The sequence below is a fragment of the Cucurbita pepo genome, chromosome 2 (assembly GCF_057944985.1).
Source record: "Cucurbita pepo subsp. pepo isolate OVF chromosome 2, ASM5794498v1, whole genome shotgun sequence".
NCBI classification, from domain to species: domain Eukaryota; kingdom Viridiplantae; phylum Streptophyta; class Magnoliopsida; order Cucurbitales; family Cucurbitaceae; genus Cucurbita; species Cucurbita pepo.
Genome location: NC_141799.1, coordinates 3,299,821 through 3,322,784, shown reverse-complemented (window position 1 = coordinate 3,322,784; position 22,964 = coordinate 3,299,821). Strand labels below are relative to the sequence as shown.

The following is a 22,964-nucleotide window of genomic DNA, read 5'->3' as shown; positions in this document are numbered from 1 at the left end:
TAAATATTAATGTGGCTTAGAAGGATAAGTTTATATTATAGTGATATAAAATAATTAATTATAATTATAATTATTGGGATAAATCCAATTAGATAGCTTAAAGAAGAGGAAGGGTGCCACGTCATTAATTGATTAACAGAATAATCCCGAAATAAAAAGGAGTTTAATAAAAAAAATGAAAATAAAATAAAAAAAAGACTTGGTTATTTGAGTAACCTTACAATTTTTTTGTGGACAGTCAAAAAGTTCTATTTTCTCTCTCTGTTTTCTCCATCTCTCGCTCTCTGTCTCTCATTCATGGTGGATCTTCCCCAAGTTCTTGGCGTCTCCTTTCGAAACTTCTGCAAATCCTACAAATCCTTCTTTAAAAAATGGCATTCTAAGGTCAAGAATTCCAAGAAGAATACCGATGTTGCTGATTCGAAGCACGACGGCTCGTCCGACGCCATTGATAACAACAACAATGGACCTTCTAAGGTACGTCCATTCCTCGATTACGTTTCTGTTTTAATCAGCCTTTGAATGTTTTAGTTTTTTAAATTTTTTTAATGATTAAGCGTGTTTATGTGATTTTGAATTCGAATTCGTTGTGATTTCTTTTTTTATTTTGTTCCGATTTTGTATTGTTTGATTGATTGATTGATCTGCGGATGATTTTGATCGAGCGTGTAAAACGACGAAGATGCCCTAATTTAAAGAAATTTGGCGTTTAATATAATAATCATTGTTTTCAGGATCGTGAAGAAATTAATAAGGAAGGACCGCGACAGATGACGAAGAAAGGCGGTTTGAGCTTTAGACATGGAAGCCGGAGTATGAGGGAGAACGATCCGAAGATTTCCAGGCATCGAAGCTATGATAGTTCTATGTTCAGGAATGCGAGTCGGAGAGGTCTAAATCCGCAGCCATCGTCATCGTCTCAGTTTCGGAGCGTAAGCAGGAGGAGCGCGGAATCGATGCCGTCTCGGTTAAACAGCGGGTTGAGCGTCGATTCGGCGTCGTCTTCTCCAATGCTGTCTAAAAGCGGTAGCCGGAGGAGCACGACGCCGATCATGTTCTCGAATTCCTCCGGTGTGCTGAAACCGCCGCCGATCGAGAAGCAGCTTGAATGCACTCTGGAGGAGCTCTGCTTTGGATGCATGAAGAAAATTAAGGTCACAAGAGACGTCATCTTGAACACAGGGTTCGTCCTCTCTGCTTCTTCATAAACCCTATTGCCCTTTCCCTTTCGGTTCATAACATCTTAATTTCTTTAGATTATTGATACATGATATTTCCATTCTGAATATTTTAAAAAATATTGTTCAATATATTAGTTATGTCGAGGATTGTCGGGATGGAGTCCCACTTTGGCTAATTTAGGGAATGATCATAAACCTATAACCAGGAATACCATCTTTATTAGTATGAGACCTTTTGGAGAAGCCTAAAACAAAATCACGAGAATTTATGCTCATATCCGTGATTCCTAACATGGTATCAGAGTCATGCCCTTAAATTAGCAATGTCAAGCCTCGAAGGTGTAGTCAAAAGTGACTAAAGCGTACTTTGTTCGAGGACTACATAGGCTTCAGGGGAGGATTATTGAGGATTATTGGGTTGGAGTATCTTCATTGGTATGAGGCCTTTTGGGGAAGCCCAAAGCAAAGCCATAAGAGGTTATGCTCAAAATGGACCATATCATGCTATTGTGGAGATCCGTGATTCCTAACAAGTTATAAGAGCTTATGCTATTGTGGAGATCCGTGGTTCCTGACAAGTTATATGTCTGATTACAATTATTCAATGGTTTCTACGAATTAATTTGTCATACTGTCGTAGCTTCTAAAAGTAGAGATATTTTATTGTTGATTGACAGGCAAGCAATAGAGGAAGAGGAAACGGTAACAATAAGAGTGAAGCCAGGGTGGACGAAGGGGACAAAGATAACATTTGAAGGAATGGGGAATGAAAGGCCAGGTAGTTATCCAGCTGATGTATCGTTCGTGATAGTTGAGAAACAACACTTATATTTCAAAAGAGAAGGGGACGATCTGAAGCTAACGGTGGAAATTCCTTTGTTGAAAGCCCTAACTGGTTGCACCATTTCAATACCTTTGTTGGGAGGAGATGTAATGAGCCTCAGGACACATGACGTCATTTGGCATGGTTGTGTGAAGATCATTAAAGGTCAAGGTATGCCAAAACTTAAAGAGGAGGCAAATAGAGGCAACTTGAAAGTAAAGTTTTTAACCGAGTTTCCAACTGAATTAACTGACCAACAAAGATCCGACATAGGTCGGATTTTGGAAGGTTCTAACTATTCTTAGTTTAGAAATTTGTAGATTTAGAATTGTACTAAAGTTTGTTTGTAATTTATGTTTTGGTTTTTGAGTGAAAAAGAAAAGAAAAAAAGAAAAAAAAAATCAAACCATCATTTTGTTTTGTTTTTAATTATTGTGTTGGTAGAAGAGTCTTAAGGAAGCACTTATATTATTGGAACTATTGTTAAAAAGCTTAAATATCGCAATTTTTTTTTTTTTTTTTTTTTTTTTGGATAAACAAACAAAAAATGCATTCAAAATACTTTTATATATATTTGCAAAATAGAAAATACCATAGAAATTGATGGGAAATTTTCAGGGTTTATTTCATGAATTTATGTTTTCAAATCTAAAAACTAAGGGTAGGATTTTTTTTTTTTTTTTTTTTTTTTTTTTTTTTTTTTTTTTTTTTTTTTTGTGAAATTTATAGGAGGTGTCAATAGAATCTTTAAATATCGAACAAAAGACTCCAAAAGATAAAGGAGTCGAGGCTCCTCGAAGGCATAGTAAAAAATGACTATACCAAAAGAAAAAGGAGTCGAGCCTCGATTAAGGGGAGGTGTACTCGAGGCTCCTCGAAGGCATAGTAAAAAATGACTAAGCAAAAAGAAAAAGGAATCGAGCCTCGATTAAGGAGAGGTGTTGGATGAAAGTCCTGTTAATTTAGGAAATTATTGTGGGTTTATAATCAAAGAATACTATCTGGGTTTATGATGAAGGAATATTATTTCCATAATCAAAGAATACTATCTTAATACTATTTCTATTGGGATAAGACTTTTTGGGGAAGCCCAAAAGCAAGGTCCTACACCATATTCTATTATATTTTTTTTATAAAAAATGTTTGTTAGAATTCCCTTTTTCTTTAAAATATATATATAAAAAGCAAAATTAATCTCAGTGGATTGAAAATAAAAATAGAGAAAAAATATAATGCAATTCTTATTAATGAACAAGAAATCATAATTAGAATTGGTATATATATATATATATTAAACAAAATTGGGGTAAGGCAAGAAAATGGTAGGATTTAGAAATGAAAAACAAAAGAAAACTTAAACTTTAATTTCCCAAGTGTTTCTTTTAGAGTTTGCATAAACAATAATAAACTAACCTTCCCTATCTTAACCTTGTTGACTTTCATAGATCATAGTAATATATATAACTTATTAAGATCCTAACTCCACACAATGAAAAAAAAAAGCTTAAGAGCAAAGAAGATGTGCCTATGACCACCCAAAAAGAGCACGAATGAGACCCCATATGTCACCTCCAAGAAGAGCCTTGAGAATTCTTAGCTTTCCCTTCGTGTACGGCGGGTATCTCATCGGTGCATCGCCTGCGAAGCTTCGATAAAGAACAGCCTTCTTATGGCTAAATGCATCAAATGAGAACTTCCCATGGTAAGATCCCATTCCACTGTCCCCAACTCCTCCAAATGGTAGTGTGCTAACTGTCAGCTGCACATATATATGATCATACGTTGAATCTTTGGTTTTAAGCCAACAATCATGGAAGAATTTCACCCATTGACAACAAAAGTAATCATAAAAAGATCTTCCTAGATAAGAACTCTAAACTTCAAGTCAACAGCGTTGCCAATATCTTTAAAAAAAATTGCAACAATCAAGTTCTAGTATGAATTATGAACCAAAGAAAAGAATTCTTACATGTAAGGTGGTGTCATTGATGGCCACACCCCCTGCAGAGATGCAAGCTACGAACTGGTCCTTGAGCCTCTTGTTGTTGGTAAATAAATATGCTGCAAGTGGCTTTGTGCCCGAGTTCACTACTTCGAAGCTATCCTCCACTTTGTCGACCTGCTCCAGCCAAAATAAAAAACCGGAAGAAGATTGTATTGTTCATCGTCCATTATAATTCTCCATACAACAAAAAGCAACTTCCTAATATTGGCAGTTTCAGTCAATCATATGCCGGAATATTTATATAATTAAATTATTCTTTTATACTATTATTGACGAACAAAAAAAATACTTGAAGAGCAGATTTCACCTGGCATTCGAAAAAAAGAAGTTGGAATATTACTCTAAACCCCAAATAAAAGTTTTATAACTATTCTTTTAGTAAAAATTTGTTAGAATATTGGATGAAAAATAACATAGCGATGATATAGTACGACATGATAGTAACTAGGGTGCTTGTGTGGTAAGTCTGGAAGAATAACATGTAAACACATTGATCGTCCAACATTCTGACAGTTTTTCTAGGTAAAGGTAGTTTTGACACATTTAAGAATACAACAACTAAAGAACAATAAATAAATAAATAATTAAGTCAATGATATTTTTTAGAGGGAATTTTTATTTTTTAATTTGGCCTACAAGAATTTGGTCCAAAGCAAAAGAAATTTACGGTGTATCCTTATTTTACCCGATCAAAACAAAAATATTAAAACATGAGAATTTGGTCCAAAGCAAAAAAATATTAAAAATATTAAGTTTGTTGGTTTCACCGTGAGAATAGGAAGCAAGGGACCGAAGATCTCCTCCGTCATAATCAGAGAGTCTCGAGGGACATCCAATAAGAGGGTCGGAGTAATCTGTCTGCATCATGAAAACAGTACCGCTCCTTAGCAGCTAATATTTATTAACTGATAAACGAACAAAAAAAAACAGGCCAGTGATGAATGTAACATACAATTTGGCTTTGTCCCTTTCACCTCCATGCACAATCTTGCCAGAAACCTTATCATCATCTAAGAGCTTTGACAAGCGAGCAAAGTGGTTAGCATTCACAATGCGAGATAAATCTTTAGTTTCCATAGGGTTCTTTCCATAAAATCTCTCCAGTTCTTGTTTCAGAGTCTCCACCTAGAGATATGAACATGAATTTAAAGATAACCAAATTTAGCAAGTGCAGTAAACCAAACTTTATTTGCGTAAGAAACGGAACTTACCAATTTTGGAGCAAATTCTTTCGTAGTTATGATATAATCAGGAGCAATGCATGCTTGCCCATTGTTGCAACCCCACTTACCAGCAATAATCCGCCTACACGCGACCTTTGACAAGCAGATATATTTTAGTTTGTATAAGATACTAGCAACTAAGACATGGTAGCATTCGTAGCTAATTGAACTCCAAACGTAATGATGATATGAGGGGGAGAGGAAATTGTACTTGTAAATTGATTTGTGTATCAACTACTACTGGAGATTTTCCTCCAAGCTCCAAAACAACTGGTGTGAGGTGCTTGGCAGCAGCTGCCATCACTATACGCCCCACTCTTCCACTGCCTGCAAGTTTAGAAGCCACGGACTTAAGAAAGAGCTAATTTGACCACAAGGAAATAAGAGAAAAGCCACCATGCCAGAAGCTATTTTTATAAACATTGCCTACCATCACCACATATTATTAGAAATTCCTAAAGATAGATGTGACAGGCAAGTTATTTCAACACCTGGAAGCCAAATATGAATAACTTATTACAGGAAATTTTCCGAATAAAGGAACTACTACAAGTTCATCCATATCAACTGGGGCCAATATGCCATTTTTCATCTTACTATCAAAGTCACCCATCTGCCTATCTATCCTGATTTCCTACCAAAAGAAGAAGAAAAAGAAGAGAGAGAGAGAGAGAGAGAGAGCTATTAAAGTCGCTTGATCCTCCAATTACTCAAGTCTCAAACTAGAGGCTTATTGGCCTTCCATTGAATTTATCATACCTTCCTGGGTTCAATATGACATACGGGATGAATCCAAAAGAAGTTTTACGTACATAATAGATCGTAGACAATATGATCATACCCGATGTTAACAAACATGCCCTGTTATTTTCAAGCTAAAGGGAACAAACCTGTGTAAAATATTTTGTCCCATTTTTGCTCCAGCAAAGCAGAAGTTTCGGAAGTAGCACCCTCAATAACTTTTATAGCAGAAGTATCCAAATATTTCCCTAAAAGTTTTGCCATTAAAGATGATGTTGCTGGGGAAATTTCTGATGGCTTTAGAACCACAGCATTACCAGCTGCTATTGCTCCAACAACTGGATCAAGAGATAATACTGGGAAATGTGGACATAGTCAGTGCATATAATTTCAATATTTAAGATAGTTTTGAGGCTGCAAATGATATTCAATTATATATAAACAAAACACTTCATGACACTGACGTACAGAATGGATAATTCCAAGCAGAAATGATCAGGACAACACCCAGAGGTTCTGGTACAATTGCAGCAGACGAAGGAAATGTGGTAATTGAAGTTTTAACCTGCAGTAGTAGAACATAATGTCATTCATAGTAAGGGAATGGTATGGAAACAAAAAATAGAAAGTTTGTAATACCAAATACCTTTTCTGGCGTCATCCAACGCCTGAGTTCTTTAAGTGCCAATTTACATGAATTTTTCAACAAAGCTATCTGCATAACAAGCCACACAAAGGGGAAGAGAACTTCAAGTGATCTGAAAAAAAATGGGCTGAAAGAAGCTTCATGGAATAATAAACTGAAACAGGGGAAAGAGGTGGATCCTCCTCTCGTCAAAGTTTCAATATTCAATAATTCATGACCTTTCAAGTCTCTATAAAAATTAAAGGAATCTGAAACTAGTTGAAGTGTGTAACACCCAAATTTAATTAAATCAATAAGGAAATTATATAAAGAATTAAATTTTTTTAAAAAAATCGAGCTTGAATCGTGGCCTAACAATGAGCGATTTACCTCGAGATTTTGATAGTTTCATTGGAAAAAATTTCCAATGAACTACACAACCGAAACAATCTTCTATCCCTTGTAGAAACACTCCTTGAATAAAGCACAACCCTCCTAGTTATGCATAATAAGTAAAACAAATCTCTTTGCTTTCCCTTCTAAATGTTGCAAAAACATGATTTTCAGATGAAGCTGTTCGCCATTTTGTTTATGAGAAACAAAAGGCCCTTTGCCAAATTATAACAAATCGAGTGTCCATACAGAAACATGTAATCCTAGAAGGATTTGATGTAAGCTTGTCATCTGAAAACCCCCTTCCATTCGAAGTATAACATGATCCACTTTTTACTGTTACCACCAATGTATCAGTAATACAGAGAAGAAAATTTTCGGGCGAACGAAGAATATTGTCTCCATTATTTTCATAGCTCGAAGATTTCGGAGTACTGGTTCTTTCTGCGGGAGGGAAGAAGGGAAATAGAGAAGACAACCAGAAAGGAAGGAATGTGGTATTAAAAACCAAATCATTGGAATGGACATAAATATAGAGTTCTACTTGACTAGAAACAAGAAAGGTCATCGAGCCTAGTAAATGAGAAATTCTAAGTTTGAAATCTGGTTGAAGCATGGACTGAGCATCAATAAATACCTTCCATTAATGGCATCAGTAAGTTAACTTCAATGATCAGTGGTCCCACACACAAACTGCAACTGTGAGAACATGTATTTGGTGAGTGTGAGGGAGTTCGACAGGAGGAGAAAGGCAACAGGAATTCGAAGGATTGGACATTTAGACAAACAGGTGTTGTTCGTTAATTCAACCACCAGAAAGTACCACAGATAACAGAACGGAACATTTATGAACAGGATTAAACGCAAGATTCACAAATCTAACGAGACTCTGATAACAAAAATCATTGGCGGTAACGAGAAAACGCTAAAAAAAAGAACAGTCTAAACACGAGAAACGACAGATCATCAGAACAGTGAAGAAGTCGAGTTTAAGAACAAAGACCTCATGAATAATGGCTTCCATCACAGGCTTTGATAGGTCAGAGCGAAGCGCATCGCAGATATCTTCCTCGTGGACAACGCTAAGCTTCAAGAGACTCTCAAGCTGCGAAACTCTCCACTTATAGCACCGAGTCTTTCCGGAGGCAAAACTTTCTCTCAACTCCTTCACCTGCATCGACGCGTCATACACCTCCGCCTCCGCCTTCGTCTCCGTATCCGACATAGCGAATCGCCGCCGACGATTATCAGTATATCCAAAAAAAAAAAAAAAAAAGAGAGAGAGAGGATTCGCAGGAAAGGAATGGAGATTCAAGTGATCCTTGGATGAGAGAATGAATTATCGGAGTGATATCAGGGAGCACGCAAATCGTTAAGATCGAGGTGCCATCTTCTCACTTTCTGCATAGCTCCGCAGTTCTACGACACAGCCATTGATCATCCTCCATTCTCCATTCGCGATGCCACCGAGAATATCGTGTACTTCACGCGCTTAATAATGGAGCGTTTCCGGCTTTATTCTCAGACTTGCCGCCCGATTGTCCGTTTCTCTTCCGCTTTTGTATAGTTCATAATTTCTTTGATTTCCACTTTATTATTAATTTAATTAATATAATAATTCCTAAATTTTAAATTTAATAGTTTAATTATTATATAATAAATAAAATATTTTGTCATTAATTAATTATTTCTTTTTCATGACAACTACATTCACGTATATCTTCCAAAAACAAAATTGAAATTTCAACCCTAATTTAATAAAAGAAAACTATTTATAAATTATAATATATTGCAAATAAGCTTTTGAATGAAAATAATTAAAATTAGTTCATGCTCACCCGCCCGAGTTAGGTTGGGTTTGAAAAAATCTTTCGAGTTGGTCGACCCGAACACAATAGAGTTCACAACTCAACTTAATACTCTAATTTTTGGTTCGATTAGATTGGATTGTTGGGTTATTTTAATTTTTATTATTATTTTAAAAATTAGCTCAAATATCAAACCGTCACAAATTATAATGCATGACTAATATAATATCAGCAACAGACTAAGATATTCTCAAATTTTATAATATTTTTAATAATATAATTGGGTTTAACTCTATTTTTCGTTAATCGAGTCAACCCAACCAATAAAAATGTCATCACGCTAGCTAATCCAAATTTTCTTATCATAATTGTACTTTTGATGGCAGTGGACTTGCGATTATACGGCACCCACTTCTCAGCAACAAATGAGTTAAGCTTATTCGTTAACGCGTCGGCCTACGTCCAAGCAACGTAGGCTCGAGCCTATGGCTCCGGTTCAAGAAGAAAGTTTTAGAAAACGGGAGCAGAGAGTTTTAAAAGCAAGATTTGAGAAATTAGTGTTATATGGAACGTAAGCACGATAAAATCTAATCCAATCCAACCAGTCAGGATTTTAAAGATTTTATCGATTAATAGTTATTTAAATATCAAATTTTAAAATTAAAAATTGAAATAAAATCTAACATTCTTCAAATTAATAATAATAAATAAATAAATAAATAAAAAAGAAAAGGCGGACGAACCTCATGAGCGAAGGCTTCGAATTCGGGTTTGGAAAAATCGGAATGAACCGTATTGATCATCTCTTTCTGGTTTTCATCCACCAATTTCAACAGATTCTTCACTTGCTCCACTCTCCATTCGTACCTTCTCGTTTTGCCGGAATTATAGCTCTCCCTCACCTCCGCCACCACTCTCTCCGCCGCTTCGCAATCGAAAACCGCTCTCTCCTCCGCCATCGCCGGAACCTTGATAAGAAACAGAGAGAAAAGGAGAGGCTGAAGATTTACTGGACTTTTCTGATCTGCGTTCTCCACCGAAGAGAGGTTATATCGATTCGAGAAGGAAAGAAGACAAAATACGAAAGATGCCAAAATTAAATTAAATTTTAAAATAAAAAATAAAAATCTCAACTTATCGCTTAAATTTTATCCCATAATTTATTTTATTCAATTTCCCTTTTATTGTTTGATTTTTTAAAATAAAAAACAATTATTGGTTCTTGTGGGTCCCACTTTACTATATTTTAAACTTTAGCGTTTTATTTATTTTTTTTCTCAAATCTTATGTATAATTAATTATAATTAATTATTAAATATTCGATGGTTGAGCTTTCGAGATCGTAATAAGTAAGCCAATTCAACTCGACTTAAATGGCTCGAGAAACTACTAAAAGCAAGTATAAGTTTAAAAAACTATTAAATATATAAACTAATATGAAAAATCATAATTTTAATTTTTAAATATATATATATATATATATATATATATATATATATATATATATATATATATATATATATATATATATATATATATATATATATATATTTTAAAAGATAAATAATAACCCTAATTATCATTATCTATATTATTTGGGAAAAACATTATTTTAAAATGGTTTTTTTTTTTTAAGGTTTCAAAATAATATGTTTTATTATAATAAATATTATTATATTTTGTTGTCATGAGATGTTATTATAAAAAGAATTTATGTAGGGGTTAATTATATCAACTTTATATTATTTTAATAGACTAATTAAGAAAACAATATTATTAATAATCAAATAAATATTTAATTGAATAATTAATAGTGTGTATTGAAAAATGAATATATGTATTGAAAAAACGTGTATAATTAATTTGAATTATTGAGAGATAAATTTTTCTTCTAGCTTAGTCTAATTAATACTAATTAACTTATTAAATACGTTTTTAGATATTATCGACTAATTAATTAATATTAGTGATAAATAATTAATTATATTTATTTCATAATTTTTTATTTGCAAAATTTAATTAATACTTTAATATATTGTTATTGGTCTATTATAATTAAAAATAATCGATAAAGTTGGGGGTTAGAATGCAAAATCGATAAAGTTGAGGTCTGAAAAATAAATTGAAGAAGTTTAGGGCCACAAGAACAAATATGTTTGGTGTAACGAACTCTACCTGTAAATATTATGTTCCACCAATCTATGGTTCCTTGTTGCAATTGCATTGCTTAAGCCATATGATTCTTACCCATCTTTGACTTTTTTTTTTTGGTACTAAATTAATTATATAAAAATATGTGCAATTTTTCGCTACGTTACCTTTGACTTTTCATAGATGTTTCAAAACTATATTTCTAGTTGACTTTTTGTTTGACAGTTTAGTTGAGCATCCGATGCATAAGAGCACCTACGACAGAGATTTCGAGAGCCTGAGTCAGATTTAAATAATTTTTTACGTACAGACAAAAGTACTAGGGTCGAATTCTTGCTTTTGTGTCAAGGAAATAGCTATAAATAGTTTCCCAAAATCTTGACTTTTTGAGAAAGTCAAAACTACTTTGAATACCGTTGAAATGTGGACGTGATGAAAAGTTGTCATTTGAGATTTAAGTCAAACAAGCATGTCGGTTCCCACCAACATGTTGATTCAGGACATGTTGCACGTGGTTCCAAGCCCCTTTTGAGACTTACTGGCCAAAGACAGTTTGTCTCATAATATACTATAGAGCCATACGACTAGTTGTTAAATCTTTCTACTCGAGTTATATGTCATCAACGGTGTTGTTATCCCATATAATTTTAGGTTGCTCTCGTGTCAATTTTTCATTTAACAGTCTAACGAGTTATTATTGCAACAATAATTTAGAAATATATATAAATAAAACGAGCGGAATTTAAAATTATATAATTAAAGTTTTAAAATGATTAAAATTGACCGTTTTGTCCTTGTTTGTTTATGGGATGAACAATTGAAAAAGTGTATTATTGAAATTGAATGATATAATATCTAAATATTGACAAAGTGGACAATACAAGAGATATCGATCACCTTCAAATTATCACTTCTATAAATTTACACGTTACCCCATTCTCCAATATCCAATAAATATATTTTTTTTAATATTTATTATTATTATTTCGCTAAATTAATAAAATATTATTAAAAGTTTCAATATTATCTCGTTAATATTTTTATTAAAAAAATACCTAACGTCGTGCCCGTGAGGCCTATAGAGCCCTCAAACAATCTCCCCTTAATCGAGGTTTGACTCATCTAATTTCGCTTTTGGTTTCTGCCCATATCAATGGAGACAGTGTGGGACTCCTCCGAACAATCCTCAATAGATAGGCTCTTATCGTTAAGAACGATCTAAGGTAAGCACGAAAGTTCGTTCGGAAATCTAAAACCATAAATCAAAGGTATAAAAATAATTAAAATGAAAAAAAAAAAAAAAAAAAGTGAAAAAAATCCATATGTTGAGGTTTGGGTAGAAGCCCAACTTTTCCAACGGCCCAAAATGAATCCATTGTTGAAGCCCATAAATGCTGGCCCAGTCATGGAGCTACGGGCCTCCGGCCCAAAAGAATTAATTTAATAGCGGTTGATAAATATTATTATTTATTTATTATTATTATTATTTTTGGTAAGAAATTGATTTATGGGTACAATCTTTGTAACTTCATGGTATACCCATAAATTAACACGTTCTTATTTGGATGAATGCAAATTATTAACCGTTGTAGTTTCAATTCCCCGGCTAATAGCTTAACATGCTCTTTTTTTTGTTACTTTTGGGTCCTGAAAGTTTACTCGTTGGGGTCAATTAGGTAATTTGTTGACTTTTATTATTCTCAACAGTACTATTAGACCAATGAGTTTGAACTTGTGCTCGATCTATTATCAAAAGATGGAAACTATGATGGAAAGAGCAAATGTTAGAGAAGAAGAAGATACCATGTCTAGATTCCTTGGAGGTTTAAATCGAGAAATTGCTCATCTTGTTGACAGAAATCCACCACCATATCTGGAAGACATGTATCATTATGCTCTCAAAATTGAAGACTAATGGAAGGAAGAAAAAGAGCATTAAAAAAGTCTATATTATGGTCGGGTTAGTTTTTAATATTATATAATATTATAATATTATAAACGAAGAGATCGAGATACAAACCTATTATTCGTGTGAAAGATATATATATATATATATATATATATATATATTTAATGAAGTTTTTGGGCATCAAATCTTTTAAAAGATTTAATATTTATTTTTTTAAGAAAAAAGTACTTTTTTTATTTAATTTTGAGAAATAAAAAAGATGTAGACATTTATGAAGCTAAGATAGACTTTGACTAACCCTAAATATTGAATTCGAAAAAGGGTAGTGGGGCTAAGGCATGGACTTTTGAAAATTGGAAAAGTAATTTTACTTTATTGCCCCTTCACATTCAAAGGGATCTTCAAAACTTGTCTTCAAATGGGGAAGCATCCTTCTATTCTTTTGAAGCTTTCGTGTCTCGGGTGAGGGAGATAAAGGAGATTTAACATTAACATACTGAATGTAGTTCAATCGTTAATTCTATATATATATATATTAACATACCAAATATAGAACTATGAACTAAAAAGAAGTGAACTCGAGCTAGGGTTTGGTTGTCTTTTGTTCTCCCTTTCAAAACCATGTTCCACGTGGACCTGGAAACTTCGTGGGTCGATCGAGCAGAAAGCACTACTTTAAGTTCACGTACATGTTCTAATTTGATACCCACAATCTCTGTAGATTATATCTTAGTGTAGTAATCGTTCTACGAGTTGAAGATTACTGTTTTATACAACTATCGTGAGTTTTTGTCGGTTTCTTTTTGAATTAGGTCAAAGGATTACTACATTTAGCTGAACTAGGATCCCTCGTGACCGGAGCACGTTGAAGGCATGCCCCATATAAGGCGGACTAGGAAACTTATTGTTACTTTATTTGTTCTTATAGAATTAAAAAATTAAAAAATGTTAATTTAAGTAAATATTGTGAAAGAAATAGGAAGATAATTTATTGTTAAAAGGAAGAAAAAATAAAATAAAAATGAATAAAAGACGGATAAGAAAAGAAACAAAAACATCTGAGGTGTGAGTTGTGATGGAGTTTGACAAATCGTGGGCCATGCATCGGATGCCATATCACGTGTTCAGGGAATCAGATGCCACGTGGAAACATGCTACGCTAGGGACCACCGTAATTAAATGTTCTTGTCTGCACGCCGTCTCCACCCTCCGATGTATTCCAAACCCGTTTTGAGAAAAACAAGGTAAAATATAAATTTGCAATTTAATTTTTTTAATAAAAATTGAATGTAACCTTTTAATTAAATATATATATATTTTAAGTAGTTGAATTATCTTTTTTAATAGTAATTAATTTTTAAAAATATATAAAATTACATTTATTTTAGAATAAAAGTAGTATTTATAAACATATATTTTTTTTAAATTATAAATTAAATGGAAATTAAACATACATTATAAATATATATTTTTAGAAGAAAATTATTAATATTTATAAAGGACAATAATGGAAGTGGATGAACAAAAGTCGGCGAATAATTAAAAAAAAAAAAAAAAAAAGATTACATTAAATTTTATTATTTATTATTTGGGATAGATCTGCCCCGTGCCTACTTCAAGTCCAGGCGTGACTCGTGAACTGTCGGACCACGGGTTCAGTGTGCCCATATCCACACCACACCAGATTTGACAAACGTGGGCCCCACTGCCACGTCGTTATAATAAACAACATTTATAAAAATATATGAAAAAAATAATTATAATATTATCCATTCCCCACCTAAATTTTTATTAAGTTAAGTCTTTAATTAATTGATATATTATATTTTCATTTTTTTGTTGTTAATATTATTTTTTTGGTCTAACAATTTAATCTAATTTTGATGCATTATATATTTAATTTTTAACCAATTTAGCCCATAAATGTAGCTATGTTGACCCTATACTCTAATATTTGTAATAATTTAGTCCTTATTATTAAAATTATAATAAGACTCGTCATAAAATTTTATACAAGTGGACGGATAAGCTTTAAATCCACCGAATTTAAATGAATTTTTTTAAAAATATATAAACTAAAATGATACAAAATTAAAGAACTAAATTGTTATATCTAACAAAGTTTAAAGGAAAAAAAAGGGTTTTTTTTTAATTATTTTATGTATTTATTTTAATTAAAAATATAAAAAAGTGTGTAACCTCGAGCACATAAAATATGATATATTAATACAAGGAAATAAAACAAATTAAAAAGCTAAAAGGAGGTTAAAAGAGTTTATTAAATGAGGAAAAATATTATTTGAAAATTAACTCCGAATACCAATGAAATCATTACAAGAAAAAAAAAAAGAAAAAAAAAAGGTAATATAATAATGAAGAAAAAAGGAAAAAAGAAAAAAGGAAAAAGAAAAAAGAAAAAAGAAAAGGCAATATAATAATGACAAAAATAAATCGGTTACCAGTGGCGGGTTCCACGAGCCTGAGGTTGCTCTGTTTCTGCTCTGCTTCTTCTTCTTCTTCTTTCATCTTCTTCTTCCTCTTCTTCTTCTTCATTCAATTCAATTTCTCTGAAACACAGACAAGCAAACAGGCGAGTAGACCGAGAAAGAAGAAGACCCAATGGACAAATTTTGCTCGGATCTCCACCTTCACGCATTCCAATGTCTGCCTTACATATACATATATATATATATATATATATATATATATTATTCAAATTCCTTTTTTTTTTTTTTTTTTTTTTAATCTCTGCAATTTGTGAATTTGGGTTCTTGTTTTTATGTTCAGAATTTGGGATTCTGTAATTAATCCCTACTACTATTCCTCCTTCCATTTCTCTCTCTTTCTCTGATTCTGTGCTCCTCGCATGGACGGCTATTACGCGTCCTCATCGATCTCAACGGTCAGTTGTTCTTCCTTCTTCCACCTCTGCGTGGTTTCCCTCCCTTTCCATGGCGCTTCTTTTTTAGCTCTTCAGTTCGTATTTGGAGATTTGATGTAATGTGTGTGAATCGGAGGTCGGAGTTTTTGTATGAACTGCTGCTTCATTCTGTTTTTCTTCGATTGATTTCTGAAATTTGCTGTTCTTGTCCAGTAGATTATTTCTGGATCTGGAGTGGTTGTTGATGTTGTTCATGATGCTTCTTCGCCGTCGATTTGGAATCGGATGGATATGGCGGCGGCCATGATTAGGAGGGGAGGTTATGCTGGTGTTGCACTATGGTGGTATTGGCTTAGGGTTTTGCTGTGGTTTTTGTTACCATGGGGTGTGGAGGATCCAAGGTGGAGGAGCTTCAATTGGTGACTCTTTGTAGAGAGCGTAAGGAGTTCATCAAAGCTGCGTCTCGCCATCGTTACGCTCTTGCTGCAGCTCATGTCACGTATTTTGAATCTCTCAAAGACATTGGCGAAGCCATAAGGAAATTTGTTGACGAAGAGATTGTGATCTCTGGTGCTGATTCTTCTTCCTCCCATGGTTCTCCTGTTCTTACACTGCCATCTGATGAAGGTAAAGGGAAGAAGATGAAGAGAAAGAAGAAGAAGAAGAAGAAGGCAGAATCCGGCGAGAAACACATAAATTCGTCTTCGTCTTCCTCGATTTTACATTCCGTTTCGGTTTCGGACGAGATCGATTGCTCTCACTTGCATTTGTCATCTGGATCGGATTCTGAATCTGAACACAATTCTTCTGGTCATATTCATCTTGAAGATACTCCAGTGGTACTACCAGATCAAGGTTATAGCCATCCTCCTCCTCCTTATGTTTATCCGCCTGATTGGAGTTCTCCGACGAATACATTCGCCTATTATATGCAGAGATCAACCACTCCAGGGACGACGGTGATGTACGATGGACCGGAAACTCATACAGCTTCAGATGGGCAATGGCCGGATCCTTCTCACACTTATTCGCCATATCTGCCGTATGGAAATGGAGGGTTCTATGGGTTTTCAATGGGTTCACAACCTGATTATAGCCTGTATAATCAGCAACCGAGGCGCCCTGCAACTCCGCCGCCTCCTCCTTCTCCGCCGCAGGTCTCTGCTTGGGAATTTATGAATGTTTTTGATGGCTATGATAATGGCTACCGGGATTATAATTCAGGGAATACATATGGGTATGGTTCAATTCAGAGCAGTCCTGATTCCAATGAAGTGAGGGAGAGAGAAGGGATACCTGAATTGGAAGATGAAACGGAGCCTGAAGCTCTGAAAGAACTTAAAGAGAGGAAGAAATTGAATGTGGAGACAATGAGAAAGAACACAAATTCAGGGGAGGGGACTTCTAAGTTTGTTCCGCCTCAGAGTAGTGAGGGCAGCTCAAAATCAGTGCCATTGCCAAATTGTGGTAGCTCACCGGTATCTAAGGAGAAAGGAATGGATAACAGTCCTGATACAATTGTGTCGAGGAAATCGGAACAGGAGGAGCCAGTGGAGACGAAAGAGGTGAGTTTCGAGATCGAGGAGACTTCGACCTTAGATGTTGAATCTTCTAAGAAAAGTAATTTGGCGACATTTGCTGCGTTCGGTACGAGGGATCTTCAGGAAGTTGTAAATGAAATCAAGGATGAATTTGAAGCTGCTTCTAACTATGGGAAAGAGGTATCAATGTTGCTTGAAGTTGGGAGATTGCCTTATCGGTCTAAGCTCACTGCACTTAAAGGTTGGCACTCAAGAACTGGTCTTTTAAGCTTTTTCTTCTTCCGGTTGTATTCCTTAAAACAGCTCTCTCTGCAGTTATGCTTTCTCGGATCCAGTACTCGGTAGCCCGTTCCTCAGCATCATCTCAGCCGCCATTGATTTTGTTGGACCATAAGACGCTGAAAATGGCGAAAGCATACTCTGGAGATGGCAGTCCTGGCAATGAGTTTGAGTTGAAATATGGAAGCCTTTCATCTACGTTGGAGAAGCTTTATGTATGGGAGAAGAAACTGTACAAAGAAGTTAAGGTATTAATGGCTTTATGTTTGTTTTTGCTTCTTGATTATGGGGTTGATTTGATTCCAATGGTGTTCCTAAATGAAGGCATTCAAATATGAACTTGTCAAGAGTCTTAGGTAACCTAATTGTTCGGATATTTATGTGTACACTGTCCTTTCCTCTCCCGGGTTCATAGCCCCCGACCCATTTGCTACGTTTCCGATAGAGTATTTGTTCGAACCCCGTCGAATCTATTCTCAAATGCCATCAGAAACACTGTTAAAATCTTATTTTTATACTCTACTTTTGCTGAAGTGAACACAAACCCATTCACTCTCCTCACTACTGTTCTGTGTTTTTTGGCAGGATGAAGAAAGGTTACGTGTTGATTATGAAAAACTGTGCAAGAAGTTGAAAAGGTTAGATGACCATGGAGCTGATACCACTAAAATTGATGCTACTCATGCATCGATTAGGAAGATATTAACCAAGATCGACATCTGTATCAAAGCTGCTGATGCTATATCAAGCAGGATACATAGGTTGCGGGAAGAAGAATTGCAGCCTCAACTATCTGAGCTGATTCATGGGTATCCAAACACTAAAGTTCTTGATTGGTTGATTCTTTTACAATCTATTGTATCATTGTAGCTCGACTTGGTCTTGATTATCAAAGCCTCTTTGTTACATGTAGGTGGATAAAGATGTGGCGATCTATTCTCAAATGCCATCAGAAACAATTTCAAGCAGTGATGGAGAGCAAGATTCGGTCATTAAAAGCTAGAACAGGATCTAGAAGAGATGAGAGTTTGAAAGCTACAGTGGATCTTGAAATGGAACTTGTCAACTGGTGCGCTAGATTTAACGATTGGATTCGTACCCAAAAAGCTTATGTCGAATCGTTAAATGGATGGCTCCTACGATGCCTTAACAACGAGCCTGAAGAAACTGCTAATGGTATTGCTCCTTTTTCACCAGGTCGGATGGGAGCTCCACCGATTTTCATTATTTGCAATGATTGGCACCAAGCTATGCTGGAAATTTCAGAAGACAAAGTGGTTGGTGCCATTCATGGTTTTGCTTTTAACTTGCATGAGTTATGGGAAAGGCAAGATGAGGAACAACGTCAGAGGATCAAAGCTAATTTCCTTTACAAGGATTTTGAAGAACACCTTAGAACCTTAAGAATGGAGAGAGCTATGTTGAAATCTGACCAAGATGAGGCATCAGGAGGAACTGTAGTCTCAAAAATTCCTTCTGAAGGTGAAGTTTCTCAACCGGATGATCTGAAAGTTAATTTGGATTCACTGAGGAAGAAGTTATACGACGAGAGAGTAAAACACAAGGATTCCATTAAACTGGTTCACAATGCTGCTTCAAATAGCATACAGGCCGGCCTGGTTCCCATCTTTGAGGCATTGGAAAAGTTCAGTTCCGAGGTTACGAAAGCACACGAGCAAGTCAGGCTTCAAAACTCTTAGATGCTAGTACCTGTAATACAGCTAGGCTCCGAGTACCCTTTCGGGTTTGTATGATGCAGTACACGGCCTACTACTTCATGTTTTCACACCGGCAGCGTGCTATTGGCGGATCGGGAGATGCACTCCAACATACTACATACCGACACTTACAAATCCTGGTAGGCATGTATTTAAGAATCCCTCCTTTCATGATGTACATATATAAGCCAATGAGATCACCTGGTGTATGTAAATTAGTAGGCTAGCAGAAGGAAACCATGGGAAAGGATTAGAAACACTGAGAAACTAGAAAAAAATGAAGAGAAACTAGAAGTTAGAGGTGAGATTTTTGGAATTGGAAGTTGAATTATAATTTAGAAGAGAGGGATCTTTCAAGGGCTAAAGAAGACCTGGATTATAGAGGTCTGTGATATTGTGACATTGATGATGATGATGGTCATTGATGTGGGCTTGGAGAGCTGTGAAGATGGTGCAGATTTTGAAAATTTTGGCTTTGCTTTTCTTAGAGAGCTAGCATTAGCACCCTCCTCATTTAGATGAATAGGAACAAGAATGTTGTATAGAAATTCATTTATTGGTGCATTTGTTGCTATTTACATTAGCTCCTACAGTCTCTAGATGGAAGAACTAACCCAAATTTTGATCAGAGCTTTGTTTTTTCCTTTCGGCGAAAGAGTAGAGATTTGAACATTTAACCAAGATTTTAAACTTTTAATCGACTTCATCCTTGTAATTGAAGTCGTTCTTACCAAAAGCTAAATTAAAATAGAAGGGTCTTAATTTTCTATTTTTGGTATTGAAAATTATGTTTCTTACATGGCTTTTGGCTTTTGAGTTTTTTTTTTTTTTTTTCTGTCCTTCAAGGCCAAACTTCATGTGAAGCAATTATCCATATGCTGCAAACTGGGATTCTTAGGGAAAGATAAGCCTTCAGGATTTAAATTTGTTGAAAAATCAATGAAACTGTGAACGATTTCTTCAAGGGAACAACTAAATTCTCAATGTCCTTCATGAACAAGAGAATTTTGGTCTAAAGTATCATTTTATTGCTAAACAATAAAGTGAAGGCAGAAATGTTCCTGGGTTTTGAAAGAAGGCTGAAGAAATTAGCCTAGGGCAGGGCAGGCCATGCCATGCCATGCCACAAAGGTGACACAAACGTGTAAGCACAATGTCAAGAATGGGATTGGGATTCAGCAACAGAGGGTTCGGGTGCAGAGTTTTGGGCTTCTTCTAATAGCTTCATTTGACGCTCAGCATGTTCTCTCTCACAGGCACTAATTCCCATTATGATATCAAGCATTGTACCAGTTGTGCCAAAAAACACAAGGGGTGCTAGAGACTTCCTCTTTATTCCCACTGGAATTGCTAGCAACGCTCCTGCTACTGAGAATACCCAAGTTCCCAACGCACTGTGTGAATGTTCAATGACAAGTAAGAATCAACCCAAAATCAATGCTTAAAAGGCTATTGAGGTTTATAATTTGAGGCTGGGGACTCTAGCTCACCCTTTTTTGGACCATGAGAGGCTTAAAGTCTCCATACCTCATAAAATCATATTAATTTGCATCGGTCTCTAACGTATAAAGGGTCAAGTTGTAATATTCATACTACTTAAGTTATAAAAACATTGAAGACGAATTTATAGACTAAGTCGATCCTATTAGTGATAATAGTAGCGACGTTAAAGATATCATTTTAGATTAAAGTTGAGGCTTACGCTTTATAGTGCCTCAAGGCTTGCGTCTTGCCTCTTGCCTCTTGAAGAGGCGAAGCCTCGAGGGTGCCTATAAACATTGATCAAATGAACAAAACACTATGCTCGAATGAGCAGAATGCAAGATTACAATGACAAAACTATCTACTTTAGATTTCAAACTGTAAAACTTCATGAGATTGTTTGTCATCTTAGCCAAATAACCTTAGAAATAGCTAAAATAGATAACGAGAACAGCTAGGTTGTTTTACCGAAGTTTAAATCATGGCCATATGAACATTTTAAAGTTCCTTTTTTTTTTTTCTTTTTTCTTTTTTCCTTCAAGAAGCAGATAATCCGGTTTTCAACAATTGAAAAAGGAGAAAACGCATCAGGGATGATAACAATATAGAAGAAAAGGTACGAGGTGACAGCTTACTTCGAGACTGAACACTCCTCGAGATGTTTAACGTTTTCTTGGCTTCCCATATCTCTCCCGCGATTGAATGAGCTCAATTACTTGTGAGAAACACCAGCGAAATTCAACTTCACTGTTAGCTGAGAGAGAAAAGGAGGAGATGTTAGCGAACAACATTAAAACATTCAGCAGAAATCAACTTCACGATTAGAACAACACTTGAAAAGAATAATTCATGAGATTTCAAGATAATGCATCTCCAGAACAGTTAACTACAGAAAGAGGTGTCCGTGGAGGAATTCAATTCATCAATGCGGCAAACACAGTAAAACGCTAGTTCCATCTTTTCATAAGGAAAAAAAAAAACAGAGAAACCAACGCAGAATTAGTAGTTCCTTCTAAATCAACATCCATCCTCAACCAATTATCAAGAGCGAAGGCTCTAAAACCCTACCATAAACCTACATTTCTATTTACATCCGTTCCTCAACTCGCACTACCTTAATTGCCATCAATAACAGTACGAACAAGTCCAAATGATCAAATTTGATGTGCAACTAGAATTAGCAACACATTGCAAGGCAATCGCTCCTCTTTGCCGAAAGAATGAAATCGAGTGATGGAAGAAATCGGGTAGAATGAAACTAAGCAAAATTAAATTGAACACAGACAGAGAGGAATTGAAGATAGAATAAGAAAGATCATGAATAAGTAAGAACAAGAAGATTTCACATACCGGAATACTGATTAACGGTGGAGTGGCTTTTCTCCGGCGAGAACCTTACAGATTCATCGACTTTATGGGGTTCCCATCCAACTCCCGAGCCCTTATATGGTGTTAAATGTCGACATGTCGTCCGTAATTTCGATAAATTATTTTAAAGAAAATAAAATTGACCAACTCAATTTACACTTTTGCCCCTAACTACAACTTAAAAAAGAATAAAATATAGTCAATTTATTTAAATTATAATAAGATGTATAAATATATTTTATGGTTCCTAACCAATATAAAATAATAATAATTAAATTGCAAATAATTTTAAATTTAGAATTTTATTCCTATGATTCGATAAAAACCTCATAACTTGCTTGGCTTAATAACGGGTCGTACGTCTTACGTCTGCTCTCTTATAAATGAGCTTAAACCTGCGATCTCGAACGATACTCAAGCAACTCTTATTAAGAGACCACACAACCCAATTGGTAAACGCTCACAAAGGATGATTTGAACGAGACACGTGCTGGTGAAGTTTATGACAAACTATCTTTTGAAATGGACCACTTTTGAGAATGCACGAGCATATAGTGACCATGAAGTCGTAAGGGAAGACATTATCTCTCTCTGTAGCAGTTCAAGAAACGAATCATTCTTTATAAGAACATTGAAACTTTCCCTAGTAGACATGTTTTAAGACTGTGAGGCTGACGATAATATATAACGAGTCAAAACGGATAATATTTGTTAGCGGCGGGCTTGGACGGTTACACTCTCACTGATTGGAGGATCGGGTGGGCACTTGCTCGATTTGACATGAAAATTGCGACATACTACTTTCACACCCGACACTCAAAATTTTACTGCATTTA

At 35.0% G+C, this 22,964-nt stretch overlaps 4 protein-coding genes across 7 annotated transcripts; 2 read left to right on the top strand and 2 right to left on the bottom strand.

Annotated features, from left to right (window-relative positions):
* Positions 1-217: 217 nt before the first annotated feature.
* LOC111789312 (uncharacterized) lies at positions 218-2,498 on the top strand. The gene is made up of 3 exons (XM_023670037.2): positions 218-477; positions 735-1,183; positions 1,859-2,498. The coding sequence occupies exons 1-3, from the start codon at positions 298-300 to the stop codon at positions 2,307-2,309; spliced, it is 1,080 nt and encodes a 359-aa protein (XP_023525805.2). The 5' UTR covers positions 218-297; the 3' UTR covers positions 2,310-2,498.
* Positions 2,499-3,340: 842 nt separating this feature from the next.
* Positions 3,341-9,838, bottom strand: LOC111789311 (aldehyde dehydrogenase family 3 member H1). 2 transcript variants are annotated; one of them, XM_023670034.2, is made up of 11 exons: positions 9,543-9,684; positions 7,995-8,547; positions 6,620-6,688; positions 6,442-6,538; positions 6,123-6,329; positions 5,444-5,559; positions 5,221-5,325; positions 4,962-5,134; positions 4,777-4,867; positions 3,974-4,123; positions 3,341-3,763 (listed from the first exon to the last, which is right to left on the bottom strand). In XM_023670034.2, the coding sequence occupies exons 2-11, from the start codon at positions 8,214-8,216 to the stop codon at positions 3,530-3,532; spliced, it is 1,464 nt and encodes a 487-aa protein (XP_023525802.2). In that variant the 5' UTR covers positions 8,217-8,547; positions 9,543-9,684; the 3' UTR covers positions 3,341-3,529. The 2 variants fall into 2 exon arrangements, with proteins under 2 accessions (XP_023525802.2, XP_023525804.2); XM_023670036.2 differs by lacking the exon at positions 7,995-8,547 and having other exon boundaries at positions 9,543-9,838.
* A 5,320-nt stretch (positions 9,839-15,158) lies between these two features.
* On the top strand, positions 15,159-19,900 carry LOC111789309 (uncharacterized). 3 transcript variants are annotated; one of them, XM_087121524.1, is made up of 6 exons: positions 15,159-15,521; positions 15,647-15,761; positions 15,957-17,522; positions 17,597-17,808; positions 18,146-18,369; positions 18,474-19,900. In XM_087121524.1, the coding sequence occupies exons 3-6, from the start codon at positions 16,121-16,123 to the stop codon at positions 19,258-19,260; spliced, it is 2,625 nt and encodes an 874-aa protein (XP_086977650.1). In that variant the 5' UTR covers positions 15,159-15,521; positions 15,647-15,761; positions 15,957-16,120; the 3' UTR covers positions 19,261-19,900. The 3 variants fall into 3 exon arrangements, with proteins under 3 accessions (XP_086977650.1, XP_086977651.1, XP_023525800.2); XM_087121525.1 differs by having other exon boundaries at positions 15,954-17,522; XM_023670032.2 differs by lacking the exon at positions 15,159-15,521 and having other exon boundaries at positions 15,570-15,761.
* On the bottom strand, positions 18,821-22,212 carry LOC111789310 (uncharacterized). The gene is made up of 3 exons (XM_023670033.2): positions 22,111-22,212; positions 21,396-21,514; positions 18,821-20,672 (listed from the first exon to the last, which is right to left on the bottom strand). Exons 2-3 carry the CDS (start codon positions 21,443-21,445, stop codon positions 20,435-20,437), a joined length of 288 nt encoding a protein of 95 aa, XP_023525801.1. The 5' UTR covers positions 21,446-21,514; positions 22,111-22,212; the 3' UTR covers positions 18,821-20,434.
* Between the last annotated feature and the right edge of the window lie 752 nt (positions 22,213-22,964).